Raw genomic sequence first — 12,140 nt, 5'->3', positions numbered from 1 at the left:
ATAGGTGAAAACCAGTCAACCCCTTTAAGGGGATTATCTCATGTATTTAAAACTCTTTTTTACTCACATATCTGGAGTACTTTCTTCCTTTTCTGTGGGTGGACAGCAGCTCATCATTACCTGCATCTCGCTGGATACATTGCAATTAGCTCTTATAAATCCCTTCCTTCCCTGCATACAGAATAGTCCCTCATATATAGCTTCAGTGAAAAGTATTGCATGTAATGTCCTACCCCAAATTCCTTCTCACTGTCAAGAGAAAGATATAGCTATACACTTCTATGAATTTAGAAGTAGGGATATACATTTAAAAAGTATAAAGGCTGATTCACTTGCTTCACTATGTGACCTCTACACCAGCATGAAAAAGAGGAAGAGGGCAAGGAAGCTAGTGAGCATGTTAGCCCACCTTTAAATGGAGGAGAAGGCAGATCAGGTGAATAAACAGGAAGGGTCCTACCATAGAGGAAAATGTAATGTACATAAAAAGTTATAATATTTTTATTGCATGTATATTACAATAATACTTTATTGAAATGCTCTGGGATAATTCCTATAAGTCTGTATTTCATTTTGTAAAATCAAAACATTTCATTTGAATCATTATTTTTTTTTAAATATACATTTTTTTTAATCCGCCCACTTTTATTTGTTGAAAACCAGCCAACATAGCCAGCCAACAGTAAAAACTTAAAATACAAATATTAAAACCTATTTGACCAATAGGATTTACAAGATTCAGTATACCGAAAAATACAGCATCTTGGTGGAATGCAAGCATGCTATATCATGGACTCTTTGTCAGTCATGGAAGAACGATGTGTGATACTTTTAAAGCTGTGCCGTGTGTGTATAGTATCATCACTCAATGCATTATCAAGTCTTGATAGTATTTTCAGCTTGAACTTCCTAAAATCTTGGCCCATAATGACATACAGTATGGGATTTATACAGCTATTGGCACTAGCAAGAGCAGTGGCAATTGGTAGGCCAACCTTAAACAAGATGCTTGGTAAAATATTTTGATACATCTCCAAGATATGTAGAATATGATATGGAGACCAGCAGATAAAGAAAGCCACAATGATGGTAAATATGATCTTAAACGGTTTTCCTGATTTTGCCATATGGTTTTTCTTGAGCTTGAAGACAATTATAGCATAACTAATAGTAATAATTATGAGAGGGATTAAATATCCAAATACAAATCGTATCATGGTCATCATGGCATGAATTTTTGGCCCATTTCTGATACCGAACATTGTATAATTATTAAAACATATTATACTGTTGTCCCTAGGTTCAGTGTCCCGGAAAATAAAAGAAGGGGTGCTAAGGAGAAATCCAATCATCCATGCTCCCAGAGCCAGAAGACTGGCGGGTTTTATAGAACGATGATTTTGAGACCAAACAGGAAAGATAACGGTTATACAACGATCCAGACTAATGGTGGTTAAAATAAGGATGCTGGTGAACATGTTCAAGAACAGAATAAATGAGTTCATTTTGCACATTGCTTTTCCAAAAATCCAGTGATGGTCCATTGCTGTATAGACAATAGTCAGAGGTAAGGAAAATGAGAACATGAAATCTGCCAATGCAAGATTCAACAACCAGATGGTGTTGACGGATTTCTTCATCTTGAATGCAACAATTCCAATTACGAGGCCGTTCCCAATGACCCCGAGTATGCATACTGCCGAGTATAGTACAGAAGGTAGAATTTGTAGCGAAATGCTTACTTCATTTTCCCTTTCTGTATCAGTGACATATAAGGATCCGTTTTCGTAATAATAGTCATCGTTGTAATTGTTGTTATTATTGTTGTAACTAGAATTCATGGTCTGAAAAGAGAAAATTAGATAAGCAATATTGCATGTATACTATATATGGGTATGCTAACTTGAGAGACAAACAAAATTATATCCAATGAGCATTTCCTTCCCTTGTATGGAGCTGCTGATTCCATTGATGTCTGCTTATTTCAGAGAAACAGCTGGTTTTTGCTATGGGAATGTTAGATGCAATCTAAAAGTTTCAGATACCGGTAGGGGGGGATCCTGAAGTTCGCTAATGAATAATTGTATTTAATTTACTAAATTATTTAACATGTCATTTATGCTACTTTACGATTGCAGTGCTTCATTTTGAAGCATTTTATTGTGCATGTATTTCAACCACTTCATTACCACACGATTTTCCAATTTTTCGTTTTCATTCTTCCAAAGGCCAAAACATTTGCATTTTTCGTTCACATAGCGGTATAAGGGCTTGTTTTTTGTGGGATAAGTTATACTTTCTAATGGCATTTAGTATTGCATACAATGTAGTGAGAAGCTGGAAAAAAATCCAAATAGGTTGGAATTGAAAAAAATGCCATTCTGCCATGGTTTTATGGGTTTCATTTTTACAGTGTTCTGTAAGTGGTAAAATTGAGATGTTCACTCCATTCTGTCAGTAAGATTATAGTAATACCACATTCATATAGTTTTTCTTTAATTTTTTTTTTGTATCACCATGTTCTGACCTCTCCTATAGCTTTTTTTTCTGAACTGCCCATTTTATTTCTGTAACAGCATTCACCATACTGGATAACTGCATTTATATTTTAAAAGTACAGGCATTTTAAAATACTGTTTATTTTATTTTTAAAATGGGGAAAGGGGTGATTTGAATATTTATATACTGTATTTTTATATTTTTTAAACTTTTTAAAGTCCTTCTACGGGACTTAAACATGTGATCATCAGATCACTTCTCCCATAGACTGCATTGAATTAGCATTAATTACCACTGCAGTTTATGGGAGATTTGCTATGTTCATATGGAGCCTTTAAAAGGCTCGTGGCTACCCCAGAGAATTAACAGCTCCCCCAATCTCCGCATGGGAGAGCTGTTTGGGCCAAGGGAGTGCAGAATTCCCAGGGAAAGACACCTCAGGTGATGTGGTCACGATTGTCTCCAGGTGTTTGATGTGTAAAACAGCAGAAACTCAGTGGCCATAGTAGGTGTTTAATATATTGATAACCTATCCTCAGTATAGGTCATCAATATATGATTGGTTGGGACAAACTCCTGGCACCCCTGCCACTCCTGTGAGTGCTGTGGCCTCTTCCCAGGCCAGTGACATCAAGTTCATTGGTCATATGGCGTATATTCTGCTCAGTCCCATTCAAGTGAATGGACCTGGACAGCAGTACCAAGAAAGCCACTATATACACTCACCTAAAGAATTATTAGGAACACCATACTAATGCGGTGTTGGACCCCCTTTTGCCTTCAGAACTGCCTTAATTCTACGTGGCATTGATTCAACAAGGTGCTGATAGCATTCTTTAGAAATGTTGGCCCATATTGATAGGATAGGATCTTGCAGTTGATGGAGATTTGAGGGATGCACATCCAGGGCACGAAGCTCCCGTTCCACCACATCCCAAAGATGCTCTATTGGGTTGAGATCTGGTGACTGTGGGGGCCATTTTAGTACAGTGAACTCATTGTCATGTTCAAGAAACCAATTTGAAATGATTCGAGCTTTGTGACATGGTGCATTATCCTGCTGGAAGTAGCCATCAGAGGATGGATGCATGTTCTCATTCTGTTTACGCCAAATTCGGACTCTACCATTTGAATGTCTCAACAGAAATCGAGACTCATCAGACCAGGCAACATTTTTCCAGTCTTCAACAGTCCAATTTTGGTGAGCTCATGCAAATTGTAGCCTCTTTTTCCTATTTGTAGTGGAGATGAGTGGTACCCGGTGGGGTCTTCTGCTGTTGTAGCCCATCCGCCTCAAGGTTGTGCGTGTTGTGGCCTCACAAATGCTTTGCTGCATACCTCGGTTGTAACGAGTGGTTATTTCAGTCAACGTTGCTCTTCTATCAGCTTGAATCAGTCGGCCCATTCTCCTCTGACCTCTAGCATCCACAAGGCATTTTTGCCCACAGGACTGCCGCATACTGGATGTTTTTCCCTTTTCACACCATTCTTTGTAAACCCTAGAAATGGTTGTGCGTGAAAATCCCAGTAACTGAGCAGATTGTGAAATACTCAGACCGGCCCGTCTAGCACCAACAACCATGCCACGCTCAAAATTGCTTAAATCACCTTTCTTTCCCATTCTGACATTCAGTTTGGAGTTCAGGAGATTGTCTTGACCAGGACCACCCCCCTAAATGCATTGAAGCAACTGCCATGTGATTGGTTGACTAGATAATTGCGTTAATGAGAAATAGTACAGGTGTTCCTAATGATTCTTTAGGTGAGTGTAATGTATGACACTGTACTTGGTATGCTTGGAAGAGGCCGTAGTGCTCATCGGAGTGCCATGGCCTCTTCAAATAGTTAAACAGCGGGGATTCCAGGTGTTAGACCCCCACCAATCAGATATTGGTTGTCTATCCTGAGGATAGGTCATAAATATATAGTTTAGGCACCTGTTTAGGCATTTTTAAACAGCAGTATTTTACTCAGAAAACATCACCTCATAGGTCTGAGATCATCATTGTCAAATCCTATTGTCACGTCTGCAATTTTTTCAACAGTGGATCTCAACTGCGGGTTATTAGGATCAATCAGATATGAATCTCAGGCGTCACTCACAACCTCAACGGTGAGTTTGAGATTCTACCATCACGTGATCAGGAGAAAACAATTCAGGTCGGCACAGTACTATTGCTTCATAGACTGCGGTTAGGTGTTAGAATATTAGAATGCGGTAGCTGCCGCAGGTTAACAGGGGCCACTCAGTAAGAGTCCTACACAGTTATCTCAGCCTGCATGTAAGTAAAGGAGAGAAGCTCTCTCACATAAAGGGTACTTGCGATTGGCAGCGCTATGCGATGGAGGAAGCTCCCAAGGAGACTGCAGTATCAGGCCAGAGTGGATCCGTCTTCCAGATGGTAGTGAGGAAATGAGAAGGGTCCGGTTACTGAGCAGATCTGTCCTCCGGATGGCAGCGGGGTAACTGGAGCGGGTCCGGTTGCGGTGCGGATCCGTCTCCCAGATGACAGCAGGGGAGAGGTGAAAGGTTCGGTTTCTGGAGATCCCATACACAGGTGGTGAGGCAGCAGGCGTACCGACAACAATTACAGCACGCCATGCCGCCTCACCAGCCCCCTTAAATGGAACCAGGAAGTGCAATAGGGACCTCTGATTGGTCCGAATGACTTCCGCGTTCCACCGTGGAACGCAGCCGCCGCGTCACAACCCGAAGTTCGCGCGTCTTCCGCGTTCCACGGTGGAACGCAAGGACCGCGGCAGACGAACAAAAGGCCGTCGCGTCGGCGGCATTACAGTATCCCCCCTCAAAGGAACGCCTCCGGAGTTCCCCCTGGGAGTAGGCCGATCAGGATACCTACGATGGAACAAACGGGTCAATCTAGGAGCATGTACGTCCCGCGAGTCTTCCCAAGAATCATCCGCAGGAGTATAACCCTTCCATCGTATGAGATACTGTATAGATGATCCCCTTTTACGGGAGTCGAGTATCTTGTCTACTTCGTACTCAACTTCACCCTGGACCTGAATTGGGGGGCCAGGGGGGGAGGCTCTAAGGGGGAGTCGGTTAGGTTTATACGGTTTAAGCAAGGAGACATGGAAAGAGGGATGGATTTTCCAGTCGGGAGGGAGAGTTAGGCGTACCGCATTTTGATTCAGGACTTTCTCGATGGGAAATGGTCCGATGTATTGGCGACCGAGTTTCCTAGCGGGCACGTTAAGGCGGAGATTTCTCGTAGACAACCATACCTTGTCTCCCACACAGTATGCGGGGGGATTAGAGTGTCGAGTGTCATAATGTCTTTTTTGTCGCTCTTTTGCGGTCTTCAGATTACCTTGTATTGCAAGGGAAGTCTCTTTTAGACATTCGAGATAGTCCTGAACTGCAGGAACGTTCCCGGGTAAGTAATCAGGGGGCAGGTTGGTGGGGTGGAAACCGTAGTTTGCATAGAAAGGAGAGTATTGAGTGGAGGAGTTCATTGAATTGTTGTATGCAAACTCGGCCAGAGGTAGTAGATCGAACCAGTCATCTTGGAGATGGCTGCAATAGCATCGAATGTATTGTTCTAGACACTGGTTTACTCGCTCTGTTTGGCCGTTAGTTTGTGGGTGGTATGCGGTCGACATCCTGTGATCAACTTGGAGGGCTGTGCATAGTGCCTTCCAAAATTTTGATACAAATTGACTGCCCCTGTCGGAAATAATCGCGGAGGGTAAACCGTGCAATCGAAGGACTTGGCTGAGGAAAGTTTGGGCGGTTTCTTTTGATGATGGTAATTTTTTAAGTGGGGAGAAGTGAGCCATTTTGGTTAATAGATCGACAGTAACCATGATGGTGTTGCAACCCTCTGAGCGAGGGAGGTCGACTATAAAATCGACAGAGACAATCTCCCAAGGTCTGGTGGGTGTTTCCAGTGACATCAGTAACCCGTAGGGAGGCTTTCTGTCGGTTTTGGTAGAGGCACAGACATCACAGGTGGAGACATATTCGTGGATTGATTTGGTCATGTCTGGCCACCAGAATTTTCTGCGTACAAGCTCCAACGTTTTGGTGATGCCTGGGTGGCCCGCTAGGGGTGTGTCATGCATGAGTCGAATGACAGAAGGTTGCATTCTAGGAGGGATGTAAAGTTTGTCGTTTTTGAAAAGGAATCCATCGGTTGGTGTCAACCCAGGAGGAGCAGGAGGATCCCCTTCAGAGGGAGCATGTTTTAGGAGCTCCTTGAATCCCGTGGCGAGTCCCACAAACCGATTTGCCGGAAGTAGTAAGGCAGGAGGTTCTGCGTCAGTACTCTCTTCGTATAACCTGGAGAGGGAGTCAGCCTTTGTGTTTTTGGAACCTGGTCTGTAAGATATATGGAAGTCAAAACGATCAAAAAAAAGGCTCCACCGTACTTGTCTTGCCGACATGGTTTTACAAGTTTTGAGGAACTGTAAATTGCGGTGGTCAGTGTAGATCATGATGGGATGTTTGGCTCCTTCCAAAAGATGTCTCCAGTTGCCCAGAGCATCCTTAATAGCTAACAGCTCTTTTTCCCCAATGGGGTAATTTTTCGCAGCAGTATTTAAAGTTCGGGAGTAGTATGCAACTGGGTGCAAGGGTTCAGAAAGGGATGGTTGTTGCGATAGAACTGCTCCTATGGCGAGGTGGGAAGCATCAACCTCTAGAACAAAATGGAAATCGGTGTTGGGCAATTGGAGTATGGGAGCTGAGGTATACCTGTGCTTGAGTATTTCGAAAGCCTTTTGGGCGTCGGAGGACCATGTATAGGGTATTGTAGTACTGGTTAGTCTTGTCAAGGGTTTTACTATCTCTGAGAAATTTTTTATAAATTTCCGGTAGTAGTTGGAAAAGCCTAGAAATCGTTGGAGTGCTTTGCGTGTGTGGGGCACAGGCCAGGCCTGGATGCATTCCACTTTGGACTGATCCATTTGAATCCCCTGGGGGGAGATGTGATATCCCAGGAAGGAAATGGAAGGCTGTTCGAAGATACATTTCTCTATTTTAGCGAAAAGGGAATGGACCTGAAGACGGGACAGCACCCATCTTAGGTGCCTCCTGTGGTCGGTAGGACTGTCCGAGTACACCAGAATGTCATCCAAATAGATTACCACGCAGACGTCCAGCAGATCACGAAAAATATCGTTAACGAAATGCTGGAACGTCGCCGGGGCATTGCACAACCCGAAAGGCATTACCATGTACTCGAACAGTCCGTACCTGGTTCTGAATGCCGTCTTCCACTCATCCCCTTCCCGGATCCTGATCAAGTTATATGCGCTTCTGAGGTCAAGTTTTGTGAAAATACGGGATGATTGTAACCTCTCGATCAGTTCGGGGATGAGTGGAAGAGGGTAGCGGTTTTTTATGGTAATTTTGTTGAGTCCTCTGTAGTCAATTATTGGCCTTAATCCGCCATCCTTGTTTTTCACAAAGAACATCCCTGCGCTAGCAGGTGAGGTTGAGGGCCTTATGAAACCCTTTTTTATATTTTCATCTAAGTAGGCCTTCAGGTGGACTAATTCTGGTTGGGACAGCGGATAAATGCGGCCCGTAGGAAGAGGACTGCCTGGGATAAGGTCAATTGGGCAGTCATAGGGTCTATGTGGGGGAAGTGTGGCTGCACCAGATTGGCTGAAAACGTCTTCGAATTCAGCGAGATGGGGAGGTAGCCCCATGGGAGCGACCTGCATAAGTGCAGTGTTTGGATAACAAGTGGTGGTACAGTAGTGGGAATCCAACTGTACCTCCCCTATAGGCCAGAGGAGAGAGGGTTGGTGAAGTCTGATCCAGGGAAGCCCCAGTACTACAGGGAACATGGGAGAGGAAATGACATCAAAGATAAGGTGTTCGATGTGACCTTCTCCACAGGCCACGAGCAGTGGTTGGGTGTGGTGAGAGATTGGTCCTGAAGGGGATGTGGACCCATCTAAAAAAGTAATTGAGACGGGTTTCTGCTTCATGGTGTGGGGTATTTTATTGGACTTAACCAGATGTGAATCTATAAAGTTGCCACAGGCTCCGGTGTCTATCATGGCCTTGACGATAATCCTCTCGGTATCCCACTGTAAGCTGAGAGAAATGTATATGTAAGAATTGCGGTGGCAGAGACTATGTGTCAATTTGCAGATATGTATCTCCCTACCTTCTGTCTTCTTTTTAACCGCCGGGCAGTCGTCTACTACGTGGTCAGGGGAGGCACAGTAGAGACATAGGTTCAACGTGCGTCTCCTGGCCTTTTCAGCCGGTGTGAGGGGTCCCCGTAGGGTTCCTAGCTCCATTGGCTCCTCTTTAGGGGTAGATCTGGCTCCTCTTACGGTTGGTGTGGGGGTGAAGACTCTCTCTGCTCTCCGTTCACGGAGGCGGCGGTCTATGGTAACAGAGCGTTGGATTAGGTCGTCTAAGGTGGGAGGTAACTCATCACGGGCAATCTCATCTTTCAAGGCCTCCGAGAGGCCGAGGCGGAACTGGTTACGAAGACTGAGATTATTCCACTCCGTCTCCCTGGCCCACCGTTTAAACTCGGCTATATAATCTTCGACTGGTCGGCGGCCTTGTTTGAGTGCTCTGATGGCAGTCTCAGCGGTCAATTGTTTACTAGAGTCATCATAGAGGAGTGCCATGGCCTCCATGAATCTGGGGAAAGAATCTAGGACCTCATCCTCTTCATCAAAGTAGGTCTCGGCCCAGGCTCGGGGTTCCCCTTTAAGGTAGGAAATGAGTGTGAGTACCTTTATACGGTCATTGTAGTAAGTGCGTGGACGTAGATCAAACATGAGTCTACACGAACTTATGAACTGACGGAATATTTTCCTATCCCCGGAGAAGGGTTCGGGGGCACAGACCTTGGGTTCAGGTCCCTCTCTGGGAGGTGTAGCACCTGTGTTTTGGTTAACCAAAGTACGCAATCTCTGGTTCTCCAGCTGCAGGTCCTGCACAGAGGCAGACAGGGTCTCGACTCTCTGGGATAAAGAAACCATATGTCTAGCGAGTTCCGCTGGATCCATCTTTACGGGTGCTGTAATACTGTCACGTCTGCAATTTTTTCAACAGTGGATCTCAACTGCGGGTTATTAGGATCAATCAGATATGAATCTCAGGCGTCACTCACAACCTCAACGGTGAGTTTGAGATTCTACCATCACGTGATCAGGAGAAAACAATTCAGGTCGGCACAGTACTATTGCTTCATAGACTGCGGTTAGGTGTTAGAATATTAGAATGCGGTAGCTGCCGCAGGTTAACAGGGGCCACTCAGTAAGAGTCCTACACAGTTATCTCAGCCTGCATGTAAGTAAAGGAGAGAAGCTCTCTCACATAAAGGGTACTTGCGATTGGCAGCGCTATGCGATGGTGGAAGCTCCCAAGGAGACTGCAGTATCAGGTCAGAGTGGATCCGTCTTCCAGATGGTAGTGAGGAAATGAGAAGGGTCCGGTTACTGAGCAGATCTGTCCTCCGGATGGCAGCGGGGTAACTGGAGCGGGTCCGGTTGCGGTGCGGATCCGTCTCCCAGATGACAGCAGGGGAGAGGTGAAAGGTTCGGTTTCTGGAGATCCCATACACAGGTGGTGAGGCAGCAGGCGTACCGACAACAATTACAGCACGCCATGCCGCCTCACCAGCCCCCTTAAATGGAACCAGGAAGTGCAATAGGGACCTCTGATTGGTCCGAATGACTTCCGCGTTCCACCGTGGAACGCAGCCGCCGCGTCACAACCCGAAGTTCGCGCGTCTTCCGCGTTCCACGGTGGAACGCAAGGACCGCGGCAGACGAACAAAAGGCCGTCGCGTCGGCGGCATTACACCTATCAACTCAACATGATTCTTTTAGCTATTTTTTATTTAAAAAAATTGTATTTTGTTCTACCTGGAATACTGGGAATAATTCAATGACTTTATCTATCGTGGAGTAGGCAGCAGGACACGTAGTTTACAATTTACTAATCTGGTTATTTTACAGGAGGTTATATTATATTTTTACTGCATTTCATTGCTTAACTTATATTTGCATCTCAGTCTTTTTGCTCTTTGAATATTACAAGCAAAATAAAAAAGGTGAGTAGCCTTTCATAAAATTTTGCATAATGCACCAGCATTAATAAGGTAATTCCACTTTATTCTGAGTACAGTTCATCTAAGGCAATGTTGTCGGCTAAGAGTCTGGAAATGCTGAGCCTAAGGCCTCATGCACACGACCGTTTTTTTGCGGTCCGAAAAACGGATTTCCGTTGTTCCGTGATCCGTGACCGTTTTTTCTTCCGTGGGTCTTCCTTGATTTTTGGAGGATCCACGGACATGAAAAGTGAAAAAAAAAATGAAGTCAAGTTTGCATTGAAAATGATAGGAAAAACGGACATGGATCACGGACGCGGATGACTATCTTGTGTGTATCCGTGATTTTTCACGGGCCCATTGACTTGAATGGGTCCGTGAACCGTTGTCCGTGAAAAAAAACGGATCACGGACGCGGAAGCCAAATGGTGCATTTTCCGATTTTTCCACGGACCCATTGAAAGTCAATGGGTCTGCGAAAAAATACGGAAAACGGAACAACGGCCGCGGATGCACACAACGGTCGTGTGCATGAGGCCTAACTCTAAGAAAGAGTGTAAGTATTGTAATTGCATTTTCACATATGTGCTGGCTAAATTAGAGCTAGAATCTGCTTGGATACTATCGGCAATACTGAAAAGACAAAAAGAGTAACGCTACTTTCACACTTGCGTTCAGAGCGGATCCGTCTGGTGTCTGCACAGACGGATCCGCTCCTATAATGCAGACGTTTGGATCCGTTCAGAACGGATCCGTCTGCATTATAGCTTAGATAAAAATTCTAAGTGTGAAAGTAGTTCAGACGGATCCGTCCAGACTTTACATTGAAAGTCAATGGGGGACGGATCCGTTTGAAAATTGAGCCAAATTGTGTCATCTTCAAACGGATCCGTCCCCATTGACTTACATTGTAAGTCTGGACGGATCCGTTTGCCTCCGCACGGCCAGGCGGACACCCGAATGCTGCAAGCAGCGTTCGGGTGTCCGCTTGCTGAGCGGAGCGGGTGTCCGCATCCACTCAGAATGCATTAGGGCAGTACGGAGGCATTCGGGGCAGCTTGTGAGCCCCTTCAAACGGAGCTCACAAGCGGAGCCCCGAACGCTAGTGTGAAAGTAGCCTAATACTGCATAAAGTAAAGGAAAATGTACTCACCGATTCTGTGCAGCAATCCATTGGAAAAGATGGATGTATCTGGCCACTTATATCCTCTGCAATAGAAAACACATTTTATCAAAAGTAATGAAATTGATAGGAATACTGACAAAACTGACATAAGTAGCAATTTATTGGTAAGTGACTCTTTGAAGGTTCGGATTCTTCTTGTGAACTTCCAAGGTTTGGAGAGTGTAGGGCAATGCCGCATGGGAAAAGTATGGGAAAGATATCCCTTCCAAAAGTAGGGAACGGTTTCTCTAGTTCCATATACAGTAAAGGGGGGCTACATTGTGATTCAACATCATCTCTTAGAACAGCTTTGAAACAATTTCCTCAAAGTTGCCACCACTGTGATTAAATTAAGCTTTTGGACTCATCTATTAGACATGTCCAAAATCTTGCTCTGTGTGAAATGCAAATGTGCATTCATT

General features: G+C 44.6%; 1 protein-coding gene across 2 annotated transcripts in view; it reads right to left on the bottom strand.

The window, feature by feature from the left end:
- Window positions 1–491: 491 nt before the first annotated feature.
- The window catches only part of CMKLR1 (chemerin chemokine-like receptor 1), a 221,514-nt gene continuing 209,865 nt past the window's right edge, over window positions 492–12,140 (bottom strand). For both annotated transcript variants that reach the window (XM_040416043.1, XM_040416041.1), the window contains 2 exons: window positions 11,707–11,762; window positions 492–1,844 (listed from right to left, as the gene is read on the bottom strand). In XM_040416043.1, the coding sequence (XP_040271977.1) occupies window positions 783–1,844; window positions 11,707–11,727 (1,083 nt within the window). In that variant the 5' untranslated portion in view covers window positions 11,728–11,762 and the 3' untranslated portion in view covers window positions 492–782. The remainder of the gene's footprint in view (window positions 1,845–11,706; window positions 11,763–12,140) is intronic.

This window comes from Bufo bufo, chromosome 2 (genome assembly GCF_905171765.1).
Source record: "Bufo bufo chromosome 2, aBufBuf1.1, whole genome shotgun sequence".
Lineage (NCBI taxonomy): Eukaryota > Metazoa > Chordata > Amphibia > Anura > Bufonidae > Bufo > Bufo bufo.
The sequence above is the reverse complement of the archived record's forward strand: the minus strand, read 5'-3'. Positions and strand labels throughout refer to the sequence as shown.